The sequence below is a fragment of the Natrix helvetica genome, assembly GCF_964273705.1.
Source record: "Natrix helvetica genome assembly, chromosome: 1".
Lineage (NCBI taxonomy): Eukaryota > Metazoa > Chordata > Lepidosauria > Squamata > Natricidae > Natrix > Natrix helvetica.
In genome coordinates, this window is record NC_138548.1 from 57,678,434 (window position 1) to 57,693,778 (window position 15,345).

Sequence of the window (15,345 nt, forward strand, 5' to 3'; positions counted from 1 at the left end):
AAAGAAAAGATGGTAAGACTGCTCTTGTGTAACGTATTATGATATACTTACTATAGCAGTAGAAAGTAGATACTCCTCAAAATACAACTGCAATAGAGCCTGCCCATTAGTTGTATGTTGCAACAACAGTTTTTTTGCAGCAGCCATTTTTGCGACAGTCATTAAGAGGATGTCACAGTTGTTAAGCAAACTCAGTTTGCTATGGTGTTGGTTTTGCTGAAAATCCTTCAGTTTTTGGCAAAATCATCATAAAATTATAGTCATATGACCATGTGATACTGCAAATGGCTGTAAATGTGGCTGTATTGTAGGTGCCCAAATCCCAGAAGGGGTCAGGAACTGCCAGAACTTTGGAACTGGTTCTTAATTCCCATTTTTCTAGATAAGTCATAACTTTGAATGGTCACTAAGCAAGCAGTCATAACTTGAGGACTAATTATGCAAAACTTTAGAAGGATTGTCATGGAGTATACTTTCAGAAAAATATATAAAAAAAGTAAAAAAGACACTTTTTAATTAAATAATCAAAATATTACAAATTATTAAAATGTTTTTATTTTTTAACTCTGGCATTTCACCATAATACTCATTTTCACGTGCATTTTTTTATGAGACCAGGTGTAGTCAGACAACTAGAGAATTCTTATTATTGGACTAAATTTTACATCTCCTAGATAAGCAAAATAAAAATATTTAAAAGTTGCTGCTGTACAGTTATAATTTATTCACAGTTAAACCAATATTTACAGATCACTCTCCTGAGAATTACTCTATTCAGCTTCAATTTGAGCAATAATAGAGTTGATTAAGTAACAAGTTACTTCAGTTGAGAAGAAATAATTCAGTCGAGAGAATTGTCAAGAACAAAATGACATTCAAACAGTTTCTTGTTGTGATTCTTGATTATCTGTAGATGATACAGTTGACAGCTGTGTTAACTCAGCAGAAGCCTCATTTCTGTTGTCAGATAGTGGTGGTGGTGGTGGGGGAGGAGGAGGAGAAAAAAAGCCAGTCCTTGGAGGTGGTGGATATTGTGAAAAAGGCCTCATAGGAAAGGGAGCTCTCACTGTTCAAAGAGAATTAACAACGTCTTTTTTTAGTTTGAATTTAGAGCAAGGCTAGTTAATATTGGACACATAACTCAAAACAACTGGTAACAGACATTAAAAAAATCTCATTAAAAGAAATATGAAAACAGTGAATGTTTCACTATCTCAAAGCTGCCTTTGCCAAATTGATATTCTCTCAATATAATGAACTCTTAATTCCCTTTAAATCAGGGAATATGAAGAAAGCATCAATCTGAAACTTGGTCTGAATTTGTGATCCTTTTATCAGAGGTGAATTTTAATTAATTTTGCTAGACTTGCCTGTTCTCATATCCATCCATCCATTCACCCTTCCATCCATCCCTCTATCTGATTTAAAATATGTTTCTGTGATTTTGTAACAATACAAAGACATAAAATAATGCAAATTTGTATAATTCAATACAATATAATGCAGCTGAAATTCCTAGCAAAAATCTCTCATAATGCACCGTAACACCCGAGAAAAAAACAGATCTTCAAGGCCTTCCCCCTCTAGGCCTCCACAGCCTCCAAGGAGGAGAAGGAACCTTGACAGAATTTCTTGGATAGGCTGAGGTCACCTTAAACAGCTTTGGGGCAGAGCATTGGGACCTGGCACAGGGCATCTGGGTGCAACACGGAGGCATCCTTCCCTACGTATCTTGTGTCTTAGGACTATAAGTTGTTATTAGACAGAGCTAGAGTTTAGCAGCAACTTTAATAGTGATGTTCTTAAAAGAGTTTTAAACTAGGGAAAAAGTCATGAATCAGAAGTACTTAGGCAACTTAACTGGGATTAAATCTCAAAAGTCTAACAGAAAAAGATACATCAGATCCAGATACAACTATTTCTTCTTGGACTGTCCCTCAATGTATTATGGTTTGTGAATGTTTTACTAGAAATGTATTTAGTATTTAGACACCAGTTACTTACTTGGTAATAGAGGACGTGGCAAACCAGCAAAATCCCTTGGAAAATATTCCTGTGGACCATACACAGAGTTAGGAGGTACAGGTGGAAACGGAGGACCTCTTCTCATGAAACATCCCCTTGGATCCATTGACACTAGAGGAGTTCTCAAAAAGGGAAGTGGTGGCGGCACAATTCCTGGGCCTAAGGTTTCGTTTTCAGGAGGAAGAGACTGATCGTGTATATGGTACATATTCTGCAAATAAAGGAATGTAGGCAAGTTAACTTTGAAAAGCACCTGTCATTTACGTGTGCTTTTTAAAAACAGACTAGAGTAGAAATGGAATCCAAACCAGAGGCACAAACTAAAAAAGAATGCATTTAAAAGCTGCAACTGAAAAGACATCAGTTAAAATAGGATACAATGGAGTGGATCACAAACGAGATTGCAGTGAAAGCTTCTGGGTTAAGTGGAGGGTGGGATTTTTATTCAGCCACCTTCTCCTCCAGGCCCCCTAAGTCATGCCTGCATCTGTACCCTCAATCAAGAACAGTTTTCCTTGATTCAAAAGAGAGGGAGAAATAGCAAAAATTGCCTTTTCTCTTCTGAGAGTACAACTACCAAATGAGGATGAAATCTAAGCCCTTTTCTCTATAGGAAATGCAGTTCGATCATCACCAAAGAACTATTTTACCTCATGTTCTTTCTTTGCTTTTGCTTTTTCAGTTATAAAATCATTCAGTTATAGAAGCACTGCTTGAACTAACATTTATTCAGTGTCAGAATATGGAAGCATTCGTATAAATAAAGATAAATGCATTATACAAAATTAGTTCCAGCACTGCAATTTTCAATTTTAATTTTTTTTCTCAGTTTTTCTGTGTTTTACTTACACTGTCATTTGAACGATCTCTTAATTCATCTCCACTCAGGCCCATTCTCGAGTTATTTTCAGATGATGGTCCATCTGAATGTGAAGGAAAGGAATACACATTTTAACCTTAAGCCAACTCAAACATATTTCTTCCAGGTGGCTATAGAAACAAGATACAAGGTCAAATGCAATGTTTTCACACATTTAAGCACAAATGCGAAATGAGAAACATGAATGCTCCGCATTCAAAAATATGAACCACCCCATATGCAGTAGATACAAATAAATGTTAACATTCCTGCACAGAACATTTAAGACTTTCCCTTTTCACATTTGCGTGACTAGTGTGCAAGAATCAAGAATTCTGCTTAAATATGCTAGCTACAGAAAATGAAATCATTTATCATGCTTTCAAGTCCGAATAATGTTTACTAGTGTTGGATTAAATGTCTTAAAATATATTTAGCGTCAAATTGAGTGTATTTATTTATTTATTTATTTATTTACTGAGCGCTTATAGACCCGCAAGGGACTCAGGGCGGTGTACAGTCCATATCGGAAATACATCATATAAATAACTATAAAATTAAACAATTAAAATTATTAAATAGATAAATAGATTGAGTGTATTGGACTGTATTTGTTTTAAAAACAGATTTGGTTTTTCCGTATTTCCTTTATAAGTAAACTTCCCCCCAACCTCAATCCTATTCATGTTCTTCTGTCTGATTTCATGCAAAGTCCTATGCGTCTCCATGCAACATACTCAGCCTGAGGGAACAGTCAAAGTTGCTGAAAAGGCTGTTATGGGGCAGCATGGGAGGAAGATTTGTTGCATACATTATTTCCTATTCTCACAACACAGCTATTTTCCACATCTGATGAGCCGTTAAAGTAGATTCACTTGTTTCCTAAGTTCCAGCACTGCTGCCTTCTATGTGAGAAATCGGAAACAGAGCTGTACTACAGAGGGCACAGAACCCATACCACACCTACAGTATTACTAATATTCCTAGATGTCTTACTAACATATCTTACTAAGAAAAACTAAAGCCTCAAAATGTGCATTTGTCTAGGTTCTAAAGAATTACTTTTAAATTCAAGTATTTAAAAACTACAATTCCAACCTGTTTTATCAACGGAATGCATGTTATAACTTCTTAGTTCAGCTGGTCCTGAAAGCCTTCCAGAGTTTACAGGATTGGGATAAAATCTTTCTGGTCTTCGAGGAGGAAGAGATTGCTCATTATACAGGTGACCTATTGTTTAATAAAAAATAAAGCTTTTTCAGAAGAATTCCTGAACAATGCCTCGAGTTTATTTTATTTCGCATTCCTTATACAACAGTACTTACAAGTTAAACTATAATGGATAAGAGGCTCATGCTTCCAGAAAATGTTAATGGAAATCCAATACGTATTACTTATTTAATATAGAATTATAAAATCTTAAGATTGAAAGAGAAAGTGGAGGTCCTTTAATCCGTACCACTTACTAATGCCATCTCAAAAAATTGCTATCGAGTTATTGTTTTAGGTGGTCTTTTAATGGAGCCCCAGTGACTCCAGTAAGCAGACTGTTTAATAACTCTCATGGTCAGGAAATTCCTCTCCATTTCAATTTTGGATTTCTCTCGGAAACTTATCTTTTCTGGAGAATTAATCTGTAACATATACTAGAAAAATGATTCAACTATACTAGTTTAAGGAATTCCTGGTACATCCTTTTTTTTAAAAAAATGGACTAGATGAATATCAGTACTATGAATGTAGTTTATATATTTTCAGAAATATGTAATCTGGTAATGGTTCTAGGGTTCTAGTCATATAGGTTTTGGATTAAATGAACCAAAAAGATACCCCTTAAAATGTTCAAATCAGCTAATTCTGTATGAAAGGGATGCATTAGGTATGTTCTCTACTTTGACTTATTTATAAAATTAATAAAGTGGGATGTAAATCAATAAATATTAATTCTGAGGAAAAATCAGTGTTTAGAGCACGCCACCTTAAAATGATTTATACATATTCTTCCACTGAACCCAAATCAAAGATCCATTTCAAAGTAGATCTCAGTAATATTTCAATATAGTTTCATTCCTGCATTTAGCAAAGAATGGCAGATCGTGTTTTCTTACCAGGGTGAGGGAGGATTACTCTGTGATCTCTATCCCATGGAGGTGACAAAGATCCAGTGTCAGAAGGTGGCCTGTGTGGATCAGATAACCTACTAGTGTTCAGCTCTCCTCTTTCATTACCAACTTCAATTATGCCAGGATTCCCCAGTCCTCTTGAACCTAATCAAAAAAATTACCATGGATCCAATTAGTTCAATATCTAATAGTCTTAGCTAAACCTGTAAATACTAAAACAATGTCCATTTCAAATCATGTAAATTGTCCCACATTTATCATAAAAATTATTCATTTATCAAGTTTAGGTGAAAAGTTAAATTTGACCAATATACACAAGTAAAATCTCACTGAAGTTACAAATAGGATAACAAAACATAACGTGTTTGCGGTATTTAAGCTGGCTCATAATGTGTTTATGTAAAATTTGTATCATGCAGCTTGAATACTGATTCTCCGAGACGTACAGTGGATATAGAAAATCTAGTTAAATTGCCAGGTTTTTATGATGTAAAAATATCAGACCAAGATAAATCACTTCAGAATTTTTTCAACCTTTAATACAACATATAAGCTCTATAGTTCAATTGAAAAACAAACAGAACTCTTTTAGGGGGGAAATAATAAAAAGTACAATAGCATGGTTTCCTAAGTATACCGTCTTGTAAGTAGAGATGTGATTATATTTAGAATTAACCAATCACATTCAAACTGATGGTAAATAGTAGTCAGTACACACCTGCCATCAATTAAAGTGACTGATCAAACCCATATAAAGTTCAGCTGTTTTGGTAGGATTTTTCTGACATTTACTCAGTTGCCCTTTAAACCTGAATCCAACTGAAAATCTGTGGGGTGCCTTGAAGAGGGCTGTGCATAGGAGATGCCCTCTCAATTTGACAGGTACAGTGGGCAAAGATTCCAAAGGCAAGGTGTGCCAATGCCGATAGGCTCTCACCCCAAAAGACTGAAATTCAAAAGGTGCTTCCACAAAGTATTAGTTTAAGGGTGTGCAATATGCAATATGCAACCACATTATTGTACACTTTTATTTGTTTTTTTTTCTCTCTCTAAAAAATTCAGTTTGATTTTCAATTGAATTGTACAATTTATATGTTAAAGGTGGAAAAATTCTGAACTGATTTATCTGAGTCTGATATGTTTTTTACATTTCAAAAACCTGGCAATTTAACGGTTGTGTAAACTCTCAAGGCGCTTCTTTCACTGGCAACTTTGCAAAAAAAGTAAGGGAGGGGGACATGGATATGATTGGAATGTGTGGGAAGCTGGGAGGGAGAAAAGGAATTTACATGAGCCATTTGTAGCTTCAGAAAATCCCGGCGAGTCCAAGGTCAGACACTGAAGACTTTCGAAAGGTACAGTCTTTTCCCAAAATAAAATGCTTAATCTGGATTGGTGGACAGTGGACACTGGGTAGCTCAGGTAAGGAAAAAGAAATTTTACTATGCTGGGTTTCGCGTCAATATCTTAGAACTGGCTTTGCTGCTTCTGGGCCTATATGGATCTATGGGTAAAGTCTGTCGGGTGTTTCTTTTGCGGTACATGCCACTTTCTATATCCACTGCAAACACCCACTGGCCCAATAATCTAAAGCAGTAAAATCTCTGTAATTAGAAAATTCACATATGTTATGGGCATTAAACTTTAAAGAACTCCTCATATAATTAAAAAAAAGAGGTACGTGTTTCCACTTCCACACACATTCTGATAAGGATTGGGCCAGTGTACACTAGCCAGAGAAAATGTTTTTTTAAAATGCAGCGATGTACATTTCATATATTGTGTACTTTTAACTGCAAGGCAGTCTTTAAATGGTTCTAACAAACCTTTTACTATTATTTGGTTTCAATATTATTACGGAAATGTTATCTTCCTGTATCTTTTCTGTTACACAATGTCACTGCAGCTCTAAGAAGTGAAGACTTTTCTAATTTGTCTGTTTTACTCAGGGTTATCTTGGATTTTAGAAAAGGACAACTCATTTTACTTTACTGTTTACTTTATATTTTCTTCCTTCTTTTCCTTTACTTTTTCCTCCTCCCTTTCCCTCTGTTATTGTAATGCATCCTCAGGATCTTTCCCTCATCACAGAAAAGTTTCAGACTTTCAACAGAGCTCAAGTAAGACTGCCTTTTTTCTTTTCTTTCATCAATAGTGACCAGTTCTTTGAGATTGCCTAAATAAGTCACTTCAGTTTTCTTGGCAAGGTTTTTCAGAAGTGGTTTGCTTTTGCCTCCTTAGGGCTAGAGAAAAAATGACTCGTCCAAGGTCACCCAGAGAGCTTTGTATCTAAATTGGGACTAGAACATAGTTTCTAGCAGAAATGTCTAGCGGAAATGATGCCTTAACCACTACACCAAGCTGGCTCTCAGATAAAAACTTTTATCTCACCACAAACATGCATTGTTGAAAGTCTGTCTGTTTATATTCCTTAAGACTTTTGTTAACTGCCTAGAACTCTAAAATACTGTGAAGCTTTGAATCTGGAATGGTTCTTAATTGCTGTTAAACACTCAAACTTTTGATCATTAAAATTCACTCGGGTGTTTTTCTCTGCCACTGCTTCTACAATTGCCTATGTCCGTATTGTTCTATTGACCTTAAACTTAAGTATGAACAGGAAATGTATAAGAACTTGTATCAACATGCAGTAGGAGAGTGCAAGTAAGATAAAGGGAGGTGACGCCTGTGCTTACACTTCTTCCAAATCTCCAATCTAAAATAAAACTATTGTGTCTTGTCCTGTCTGCAAAAGTTGCAAATTTCCTTAGTATTCTCTTTGCCATAGGCATGCAATTGTTTAGTCATGTCAGGCTGCTGCTTAGAAAACCACTACCATCATCCTGAAACAAAATTCACATTATATTAAGATTCGTCTTACAAAGCAAAGGAAGGAAGTCTTTTCATCAACCTAATCACTATGTATTTCTAAACGAACATTGCTCTCAGAGACCAATTCCATCCCAAACCCAACCTCCTCCAAGAAACCCATCACATTTTTTAAAGAGGTTAAAAGAGTTTTTTTCTTATTTTAGAAGAATAAATGAGAAATAAGTACTTTGAAGAGGTAGGAAAAAGAGACTGAAATAATATTCAACCTTATTAACCTTTTCATTTTTAATTAATTGTAGTCCAAAAGCAGGTAAACAGTTTATCTTATTCTGATTCTCAAACCATGGCATAGTGTTGATGTCTTACCTACTTCATTATACTTGTCTATTCCAGACTGTCTTATGCCAGCAGTTTTGGAATAAAGTATAATAGTTTTAAAGTCAACTTTAGGCCACAATCAACCATCTAAGATGGAAAAACCCACACAGTATTTTTATTGTAACGTAAGGATAATATGACCTGCTTTTCCTTTCACCTCATTTATTTTAGTTTTAAAAACTACCATTTGGTCCAGTTTTTAATAATTTAATAAGCAGTATTGGTTTAGGACTTTTTAAAAGTAAATTAATTTCAAAACTAATCTTTATGCAAATGGCTTCATAGGTAATGGTAGATCAAAGATCTACAAAAAGTTTCAGAGTGTAAAAAAAGTGCTTTCATGAACAGGAGCCTTCTGTCTGCAGGTTTTCCATAAAAATATGTAATACATATTGTATTGGATATATGGAATTACTGTTCTCAGCTCCATGTTAAAGACCATTTATATAGATAATACAAATTTAGCTGAAAAGGATTTTTAAAGTTGATTTTACAGAACTATTACCAAGAAAGGAGGGATAGACTAAGAGGAGAGAGAATCCAGAATCATTAAGTTTTCAAATTTAAGAAGTGTACCTCTTCCTCCTCCACCTGGAAGCACAGGTGAAAGTCTTAATGGACCCTCCAATAAGGTTGGGGGGGAAAGAAAAGCTCTTGTTTCAGACGAAGGTCTGCCCATTGGTGAGGGTCCATATGGGGACTGCTCTGGAACAGTTAAAACAAAATACTAAAATTCACAAAGTTAATGTTAATGGATGTATAGAACAACAATTATTTATCAGCTCAGATTTGAAGTTTAAATTGGAACATAATAAAGTCAACTGATTGACTTTTCTCATTTGCCCTGCAATCACACAGCTCAGTTTTTGCTAATCATTTAAAGTAGTATGCAGGTTTTATTTAAGAATCACCGGGGATGGGGGGGTGTTAGGTATTGTAATTCAATGAAATTAAAATGTTAATTACACTTGAATTTGTAGTTTGGTACATTTATTCAAAAATTAAGAAATTTAGTTCTTTAAAGTACACTGGAAATTAAATAAAATGTCATACCTCTGCCAAATGCTGTGGCTGTATCATCATAAGCATAAGGATCTTTTGTCAAAAGGTGGTGTTTAAATTCTATTTCTGTCAAACTAAAGAAAAGAACAAAAATCTATCATCTTCCATATGATTGCTTCGACCATTTAGTTTTTCTACTCCAAAGGATAACTCAGTTCATCAGATAGATTACAGTCATTGGCTGATTCAATGATTTATACATACATAAGATTTGGGTGGCTTCCCAACTTCAAAATGATTTTGAGTGGCTAATTTAGGACTAAAAACTAAACAATAGAACATACTATAAAACAGCACAAACAGAAGCACTCAACATATTCAAAATCTCAAATCCATTTTCCAGCAGGCTCATTCATTGTACTAACCCAATATTTTTGGGAGGACGGGGAAAGAAAAGGGAAAATACATTTTAAAGACTTACAGAAGACCAGAGCCATCCAAATATCATAGAACATGCTGTTCTGAAAGGTAGGAAATCATGACAGTGGAAGTGCCATTAAATAACACTGTTCTATGAAGTGATCTTAAGGATGCCCATGAACTGTACCCAGAAGCCTACAGGAAACCAATTTAGCTCATGTAGTAGTGTTGTTACATGATCATGGTCCTGGCTACACAAGATTACATTACTGATTAATTCCACTTTCTGGATGGTCCACAAGAGCAGCCTGATGTAGACCAAACTGCAATAATCCAAGTGTGATGTGATCAAAGCATGAGTGGACTGTGAGCAGGACTTCCTGATCAAGAATCAAGTACAACTAGCATACAATATGAATTTGTGCAAAGGCCCACTGCATCTATTCCCATTAAGTCAAGGCACCCTCCAAAATGCACAGATGATCTTTCTCGAGGAGTGCAACTCCATACAGAACTAAAGATGGTCAGTTTTCAGAAAGGGAGAGAGCCCTAAATCTCACAATCATTCTGAGTTGTTTGGGTGTAAACAAAACCTGTGCTTTCCCATTCACATCACTTCATCCTCCAGGCATGAGGAACAAACCTTGACAGCTTCACTTGGTTAGACCCAAGTACAGATACAAAGCTTTACATTATCGGCATATTGATGATACTTAACTCTGTTCAAATTGATGACTTCATTCAGTGGCTTTATGTAAGTGTCAAATAGTGGTAGAGAGGGAAAAACTCCGAGTACAACTACAAAGCAGGGACTAGGCCTATAGTCCTCCCCTACCAATGTCAAGTGTAACATCATGGCCTTTTTATCAAATCTGAAACTGTCCAGGAAGATACCATGACTGATAAAATCAAGCCACTAAGAGATCATCCAGGGCCAGGACAGATGCATCACGCTCACTACAGTATCTACAGTATTTCTCTAAAAATAGAAGGTTGAAGACTGGGTGATGATTATCTAGAACTATTAGATCCAGGAATGATTTCTTTAGGATGTGATGGACTATCACAGAATCACCCCCTTGCTCAAAAACACATTCATATATGGATCTAACCATATATTGACTCTTTAGGAGGTCTTCCTTTGGTTGATCAGGACTGAACAAAAGGCTTTCAGGATTTATTTATAAATAAGTGTTGAGATATGAAGGAAAAGATCATTTGATGTTTTAAGAGTTGATAAATTATGAAAATTATTTATACTTGTGATGAAGAAAGAATTTCTTTATATATTATTATTTTTCTTAACTGTACTGTTATTTTCTCTTTCTTTTCTATTTTTCTATTTTTTTCTTTCTGCACTTTCTATTCTTTCCTTTTATATTTGTTTCAATTGCTATCCTTTAATTGTAATGTTTAATAAAATTACTGTTATAAAAAGGATAACGCTAGGGAGAAAACAGTACTCTAACTGTAATCTAACATAACATATGTTTAGAACTAATGCCAAAACCTTTAAACATGAACATCTTTATACTTACTCTTGTCTTCTGTGTAAATTTTCCTTTCTCATGTCATTCAGTTGTCTTTCAGCTGCCCGGGCTGTCAACTTCAAATATATTGCAAATATCAGAATATCATGTCTAAATAAATCAATGTGCTATAATTTTTGAAATTATAAGCCAGAAAATCCAGAAAAGCCCACATTCTAAAGCTTTATAGGTACCAATGCATTCTAAATGCCTAAATACTTTTAGCATTAGGTGTGAATCAAATAGTTTGCTGCATCTTCATTGTTAATTACTTTTAAGAATTTATCCATTCATCTTCATGGACCTCCTGCATTAAGTAAGGCAATTGGCATACACAGATATTATCATGGGTACTTATATTTAGATATTATTATTTTATATGTCTGGATCAGTGCAACAATCTTCATATCATTGTACTAACTCCATCCTGGGCACTGCTAAATAACAGTTTAGCACTTACATATACATTTGGTTTTGGAAAGAATTGCCATTTTAGCAAATCCTTAATCTATTACAATAGTAAGGAGAATAGTAGGGACTATTGGTATTTAAAGAAAATAAATTCTGAAAGTCATAATTCAGAATAGAATGTATGTAGCCTCCACAAACTGAAAATGATTTTAAGATTGCACTTCTGATTTATTTATTTTTAAATCCAGGAAGATATATGTTCAACTGTATGGGTGGCATTCTGTACTGAAAACTTTTGAAAGCTTTGGTGACTATCTTTTACTCTATCTTTAGAGCTTTCCTTCTGATGTGCTATAGGAAATATGGTTAAGCCTTTTTTTTTTTTTTTACAAAAGTACAGCCAAACATTAAGAATTTTTTAAAAAAAACCATTATCTACCTTGGTGAGGTAGATTGGCAGTTTATAAATCTGATAAATAAAATAAGTTTTAACATAAAATGTAAAGAAACAGGGCCATTTTGAAACATCTATAGCCCCAAAGAGCAATCATATGTCTTTGAGAAAAAAGATCTAACAGACGAAAACATCCTACACTAATGCTGTAATTTTTTTTCAAATGGACAGTAAAACAGTGCTTTAACTTACCCAATTATCATGAGCTTTTTTCTCATGTGAGTTAATCTGTTAAAACAAAAGTATACATTAATTTAGAAGTAAAATCAAACTGAGCGACATTTTATATGCTCTTTTTAACAGAAATCAAATATGGAACACAACATTTTAATGTACTTTATAGTATAGAATATAAGCGGTAAAGCTACAATAAGATGTTGCTTCAACAAAGCTCTGCTGTTAAACCAAAAACAATTAAAGCCACATTTCTATGTATATTTACCAGGCAACAAATTTTACTGAAAGGATTCAATAGAAGTCATATCAGTTTGCTTTCATGTACATTTGAGATTCAGCTTTAGTTTCTCTGTTGTAGTTACATAAGAGCTTTAGTTAAACAAAAAATTATATTGTGAAGTTTTAAATAGGATTACATGGATATAAGCTCCTGAATGAAAGGAAGGATATGAATAAAAAAAATTCCAATTGAAATAATTCAGAATAGCACTGAAAAGTAATTTAAAACTACTTTTTTCCCCTCAAAGAGGCCAATGAACTTAAGCCATGTTATATGAGGTTAAAAAAAATAGAACATTTTCTAATTTTCTAAAAATTAAGAAAATACATACTTGTTTCTCATAAGAACAAACAGTTCTTTCTAGTTCTTCTTCAAGATCTTTTACCCGTTGCCTATAAAATATTATTACAAGGAGTAAATGTTATTATTGTTGCAAAACTTTACTAAATAATTTAGAAGTAAGTAAATTGGTTTTATTTTTAAAAAACCAGATGAAGTTGGCAAGACAATTGAAAAAGGAGATCAATCAGATTCTCTATTTACCAAACGTATCAGAACCTCCCTGTTACAATTTCTTTGCTTGTAAAACTCAGTTGTACCTAAAAGTGACAGGACACGTTGTGAATGGAATTATTTTTAACTGAAGTTACTTTGAGTGACGTGCTCCTATTTATGATCAAATGGAAAAAATGAATTTTAGCAGAATTATCTCATCTGCTGAAAATAAATAAGCATGCTAGTATTTGTGATTTAAAAAAGGGATAATAAATAATTTGTCTAAGTGATTCTTAGTAACCATCAACTATCTAAATCCTTTGTCTTCTTCTAGAGAGGTTCTGAATTAAATCTAACAAAGGTTGAACTCTTATTACCCAACAGGGTTTTTCTGGCTCTCTTCTGATTGCAGTCTCTTGCATCTTTCCCAGCTGTGCTTTAGCATTCCATGGTCCTCCAGACTAGTGGGGAATGTACCATAAATAACTACAATATGCATAACCTGCGGACAACATACACAACATGCAGATGGGAATTCTCCTTGCATGAGTAAGCCTCCCTTTCCATTTGCAAGGGCATCTTTGAAAGCAAACATAGCTGTTTAATGTTGTGTCATAGATCTGTGGGCCAATGCTTCTTTCCTCTGACATAAAACACTACTAGAAATATCTCAAGTACAATGCTAGATTGGTACTCTTCCAATTGATCTCTATTTATTTTTCAAAAATTTGGAATTGTTTAATATAATACTTGGTGAAATTACCGATAAGTACTCAGTTCTTCAGCAGCATAATTAATTTTCTCATCAACTTTGGAAAGTTTTTCTTCTTTCTGTAAACGTTCTTTTTCTTCTACAGTTAATTTCCTTTTAAAAAGTAAATATTACATTAGTCTTAACTATTTTTTTTACTTTTCATATGAAAGCCACTTTCACAAAAATTATTTTCAAAAACTTGCAAGGTAATTCTGTTGTATTGTGCAATTCTAATAATAGATGACTATTATAAAAACTGTGAATAACCTGCACTTATTATAGAATTTACGTTATAGAAATGGGGGATTTCCAAATAAAAATATAGAATTGAGCAATAAAAGAACTTGGACAGAGTCTTTGAATCATGCATGATTTTACTCTGAAAAGTTTTAATGCAGAATCTTGTTGCATGTGGTGTGTTCATGTGTATAAACAAAATGATGATAGGGAGTGACTCTGAAACTTTCACTATTTGGTGTCTCTATGTTCTTTAAGGGGTTGGCAGAATCAGCCATAAAAAGTATCCAATTTCTGTATCTAAACTCTTTATATATATTCAGACTACACAGTGAAATAACATTCAGTAGGCCTTTTAAAAGAATTCAAAAGCAAAATTCAGTTCTTTGTATGACATTGATTGATCATACTGGTCTCAAAATAAGTACTTGGTATTCTAAAATGATTCCCAATAAATCAAAAAACCTAATAAGTAAATACTGTAAAAATACTTCCTTTAAGGTAACCTGTAGGATTTAGAGTAACTGTAAAACACTTGTAGATTTAATAATATCAATCTTTTCAATATTGGCACAAGAAAGTAAACTAGTAAAATAATTTGGCAGATTTAGGTTATATATTGTGCTACAAATTAAAAACATTCAATTACAGAGAAATAACATTCCGTAACAAATCAATGAGTGATTTATTAACAAATAAATCCACTGCCAGTAATACCTGTGAAGATTCATTTCATTTTCTTGGTACAGCTCTGTCATGACTTGAAGCTTTTGCTGAAGCTTTTGAATTTCATTTTTAACCTCTATATTTTCTGACTGCAAAACACCATGTTCTTTTTGTAGTCTTCCAATCCGTTCTGTCATAAAGAAATAAATACAAATAAGCAAATATTGGAACCATAAAACTGCAACTCAGAAATTTAATGTGCTTGTTCTGAAAACAAGTGGTTTAGTTTGATCAGGAATATTTTATTCTGCTTTATTGTTATTCCACGATATGGTGCATACTGCTATAGCTTTTCAAAGAAACTCTCCTAAATATTAGTCTTAATATAATAACTTGATATTAGTATTAATAGATGAAAAATGACTTGTACTACTACAAAACTGCAAAAAAAAATTACATCCACACGTATCTGAGGATTGAGTTTTACTGTTGGTTTACATGGGGGGACACATCAGTTTAAAACAGGAAACAGAGCTGTTAATCAGTGACATATTAATGTTCAAATGTGCAGAATTGATCAAACAGTCATAGAAAATGTCTGATGGAAGAGCTATTGCTATTAAAGGTGTACCACCAATGATTACATCTAAGCTTTCATATTCTTTTTCCAACAAAGACAGATTACTAGATAAAGTAGAAGAAT

General features: G+C 33.8%; 1 protein-coding gene across 4 annotated transcripts in view; it reads right to left on the minus strand.

Annotated features, from left to right (window-relative positions):
* Nucleotides 1–15,345, minus strand: part of MIA2 (MIA SH3 domain ER export factor 2) — a 141,918-nt gene that overhangs the window by 88,777 nt on the left and 37,796 nt on the right. For 2 of the 4 annotated variants that reach the window (XR_014173850.1, XR_014173852.1), the window contains 12 exons: nucleotides 14,694–14,832; nucleotides 13,749–13,850; nucleotides 12,822–12,882; nucleotides 12,226–12,261; nucleotides 11,178–11,245; nucleotides 9,271–9,353; nucleotides 8,794–8,922; nucleotides 4,993–5,151; nucleotides 3,983–4,114; nucleotides 2,875–2,948; nucleotides 2,005–2,236; nucleotides 587–1,066 (listed from right to left, as the gene is read on the minus strand). Coding sequence is in view for 1 of the 4 variants with exons in the window: in XM_081936070.1 (XP_081792196.1) it covers nucleotides 876–1,066; nucleotides 2,005–2,236; nucleotides 2,875–2,948; nucleotides 3,983–4,114; nucleotides 4,993–5,151; nucleotides 8,794–8,922; nucleotides 9,271–9,353; nucleotides 11,178–11,245; nucleotides 12,226–12,261; nucleotides 12,822–12,882; nucleotides 13,749–13,850; nucleotides 14,694–14,832 (1,406 nt within the window). In the remaining 3 variants the exon portion in view is untranslated. Of the gene's footprint in view, nucleotides 1–490; nucleotides 1,067–2,004; nucleotides 2,237–2,874; nucleotides 2,949–3,982; nucleotides 4,115–4,992; nucleotides 5,152–8,793; nucleotides 8,923–9,270; nucleotides 9,354–11,177; nucleotides 11,246–12,225; nucleotides 12,262–12,821; nucleotides 12,883–13,748; nucleotides 13,851–14,693; nucleotides 14,833–15,345 lie in introns of those variants that run through there. The other 2 variants (XM_081936070.1, XR_014173851.1) reach the window with 2 other exon arrangements.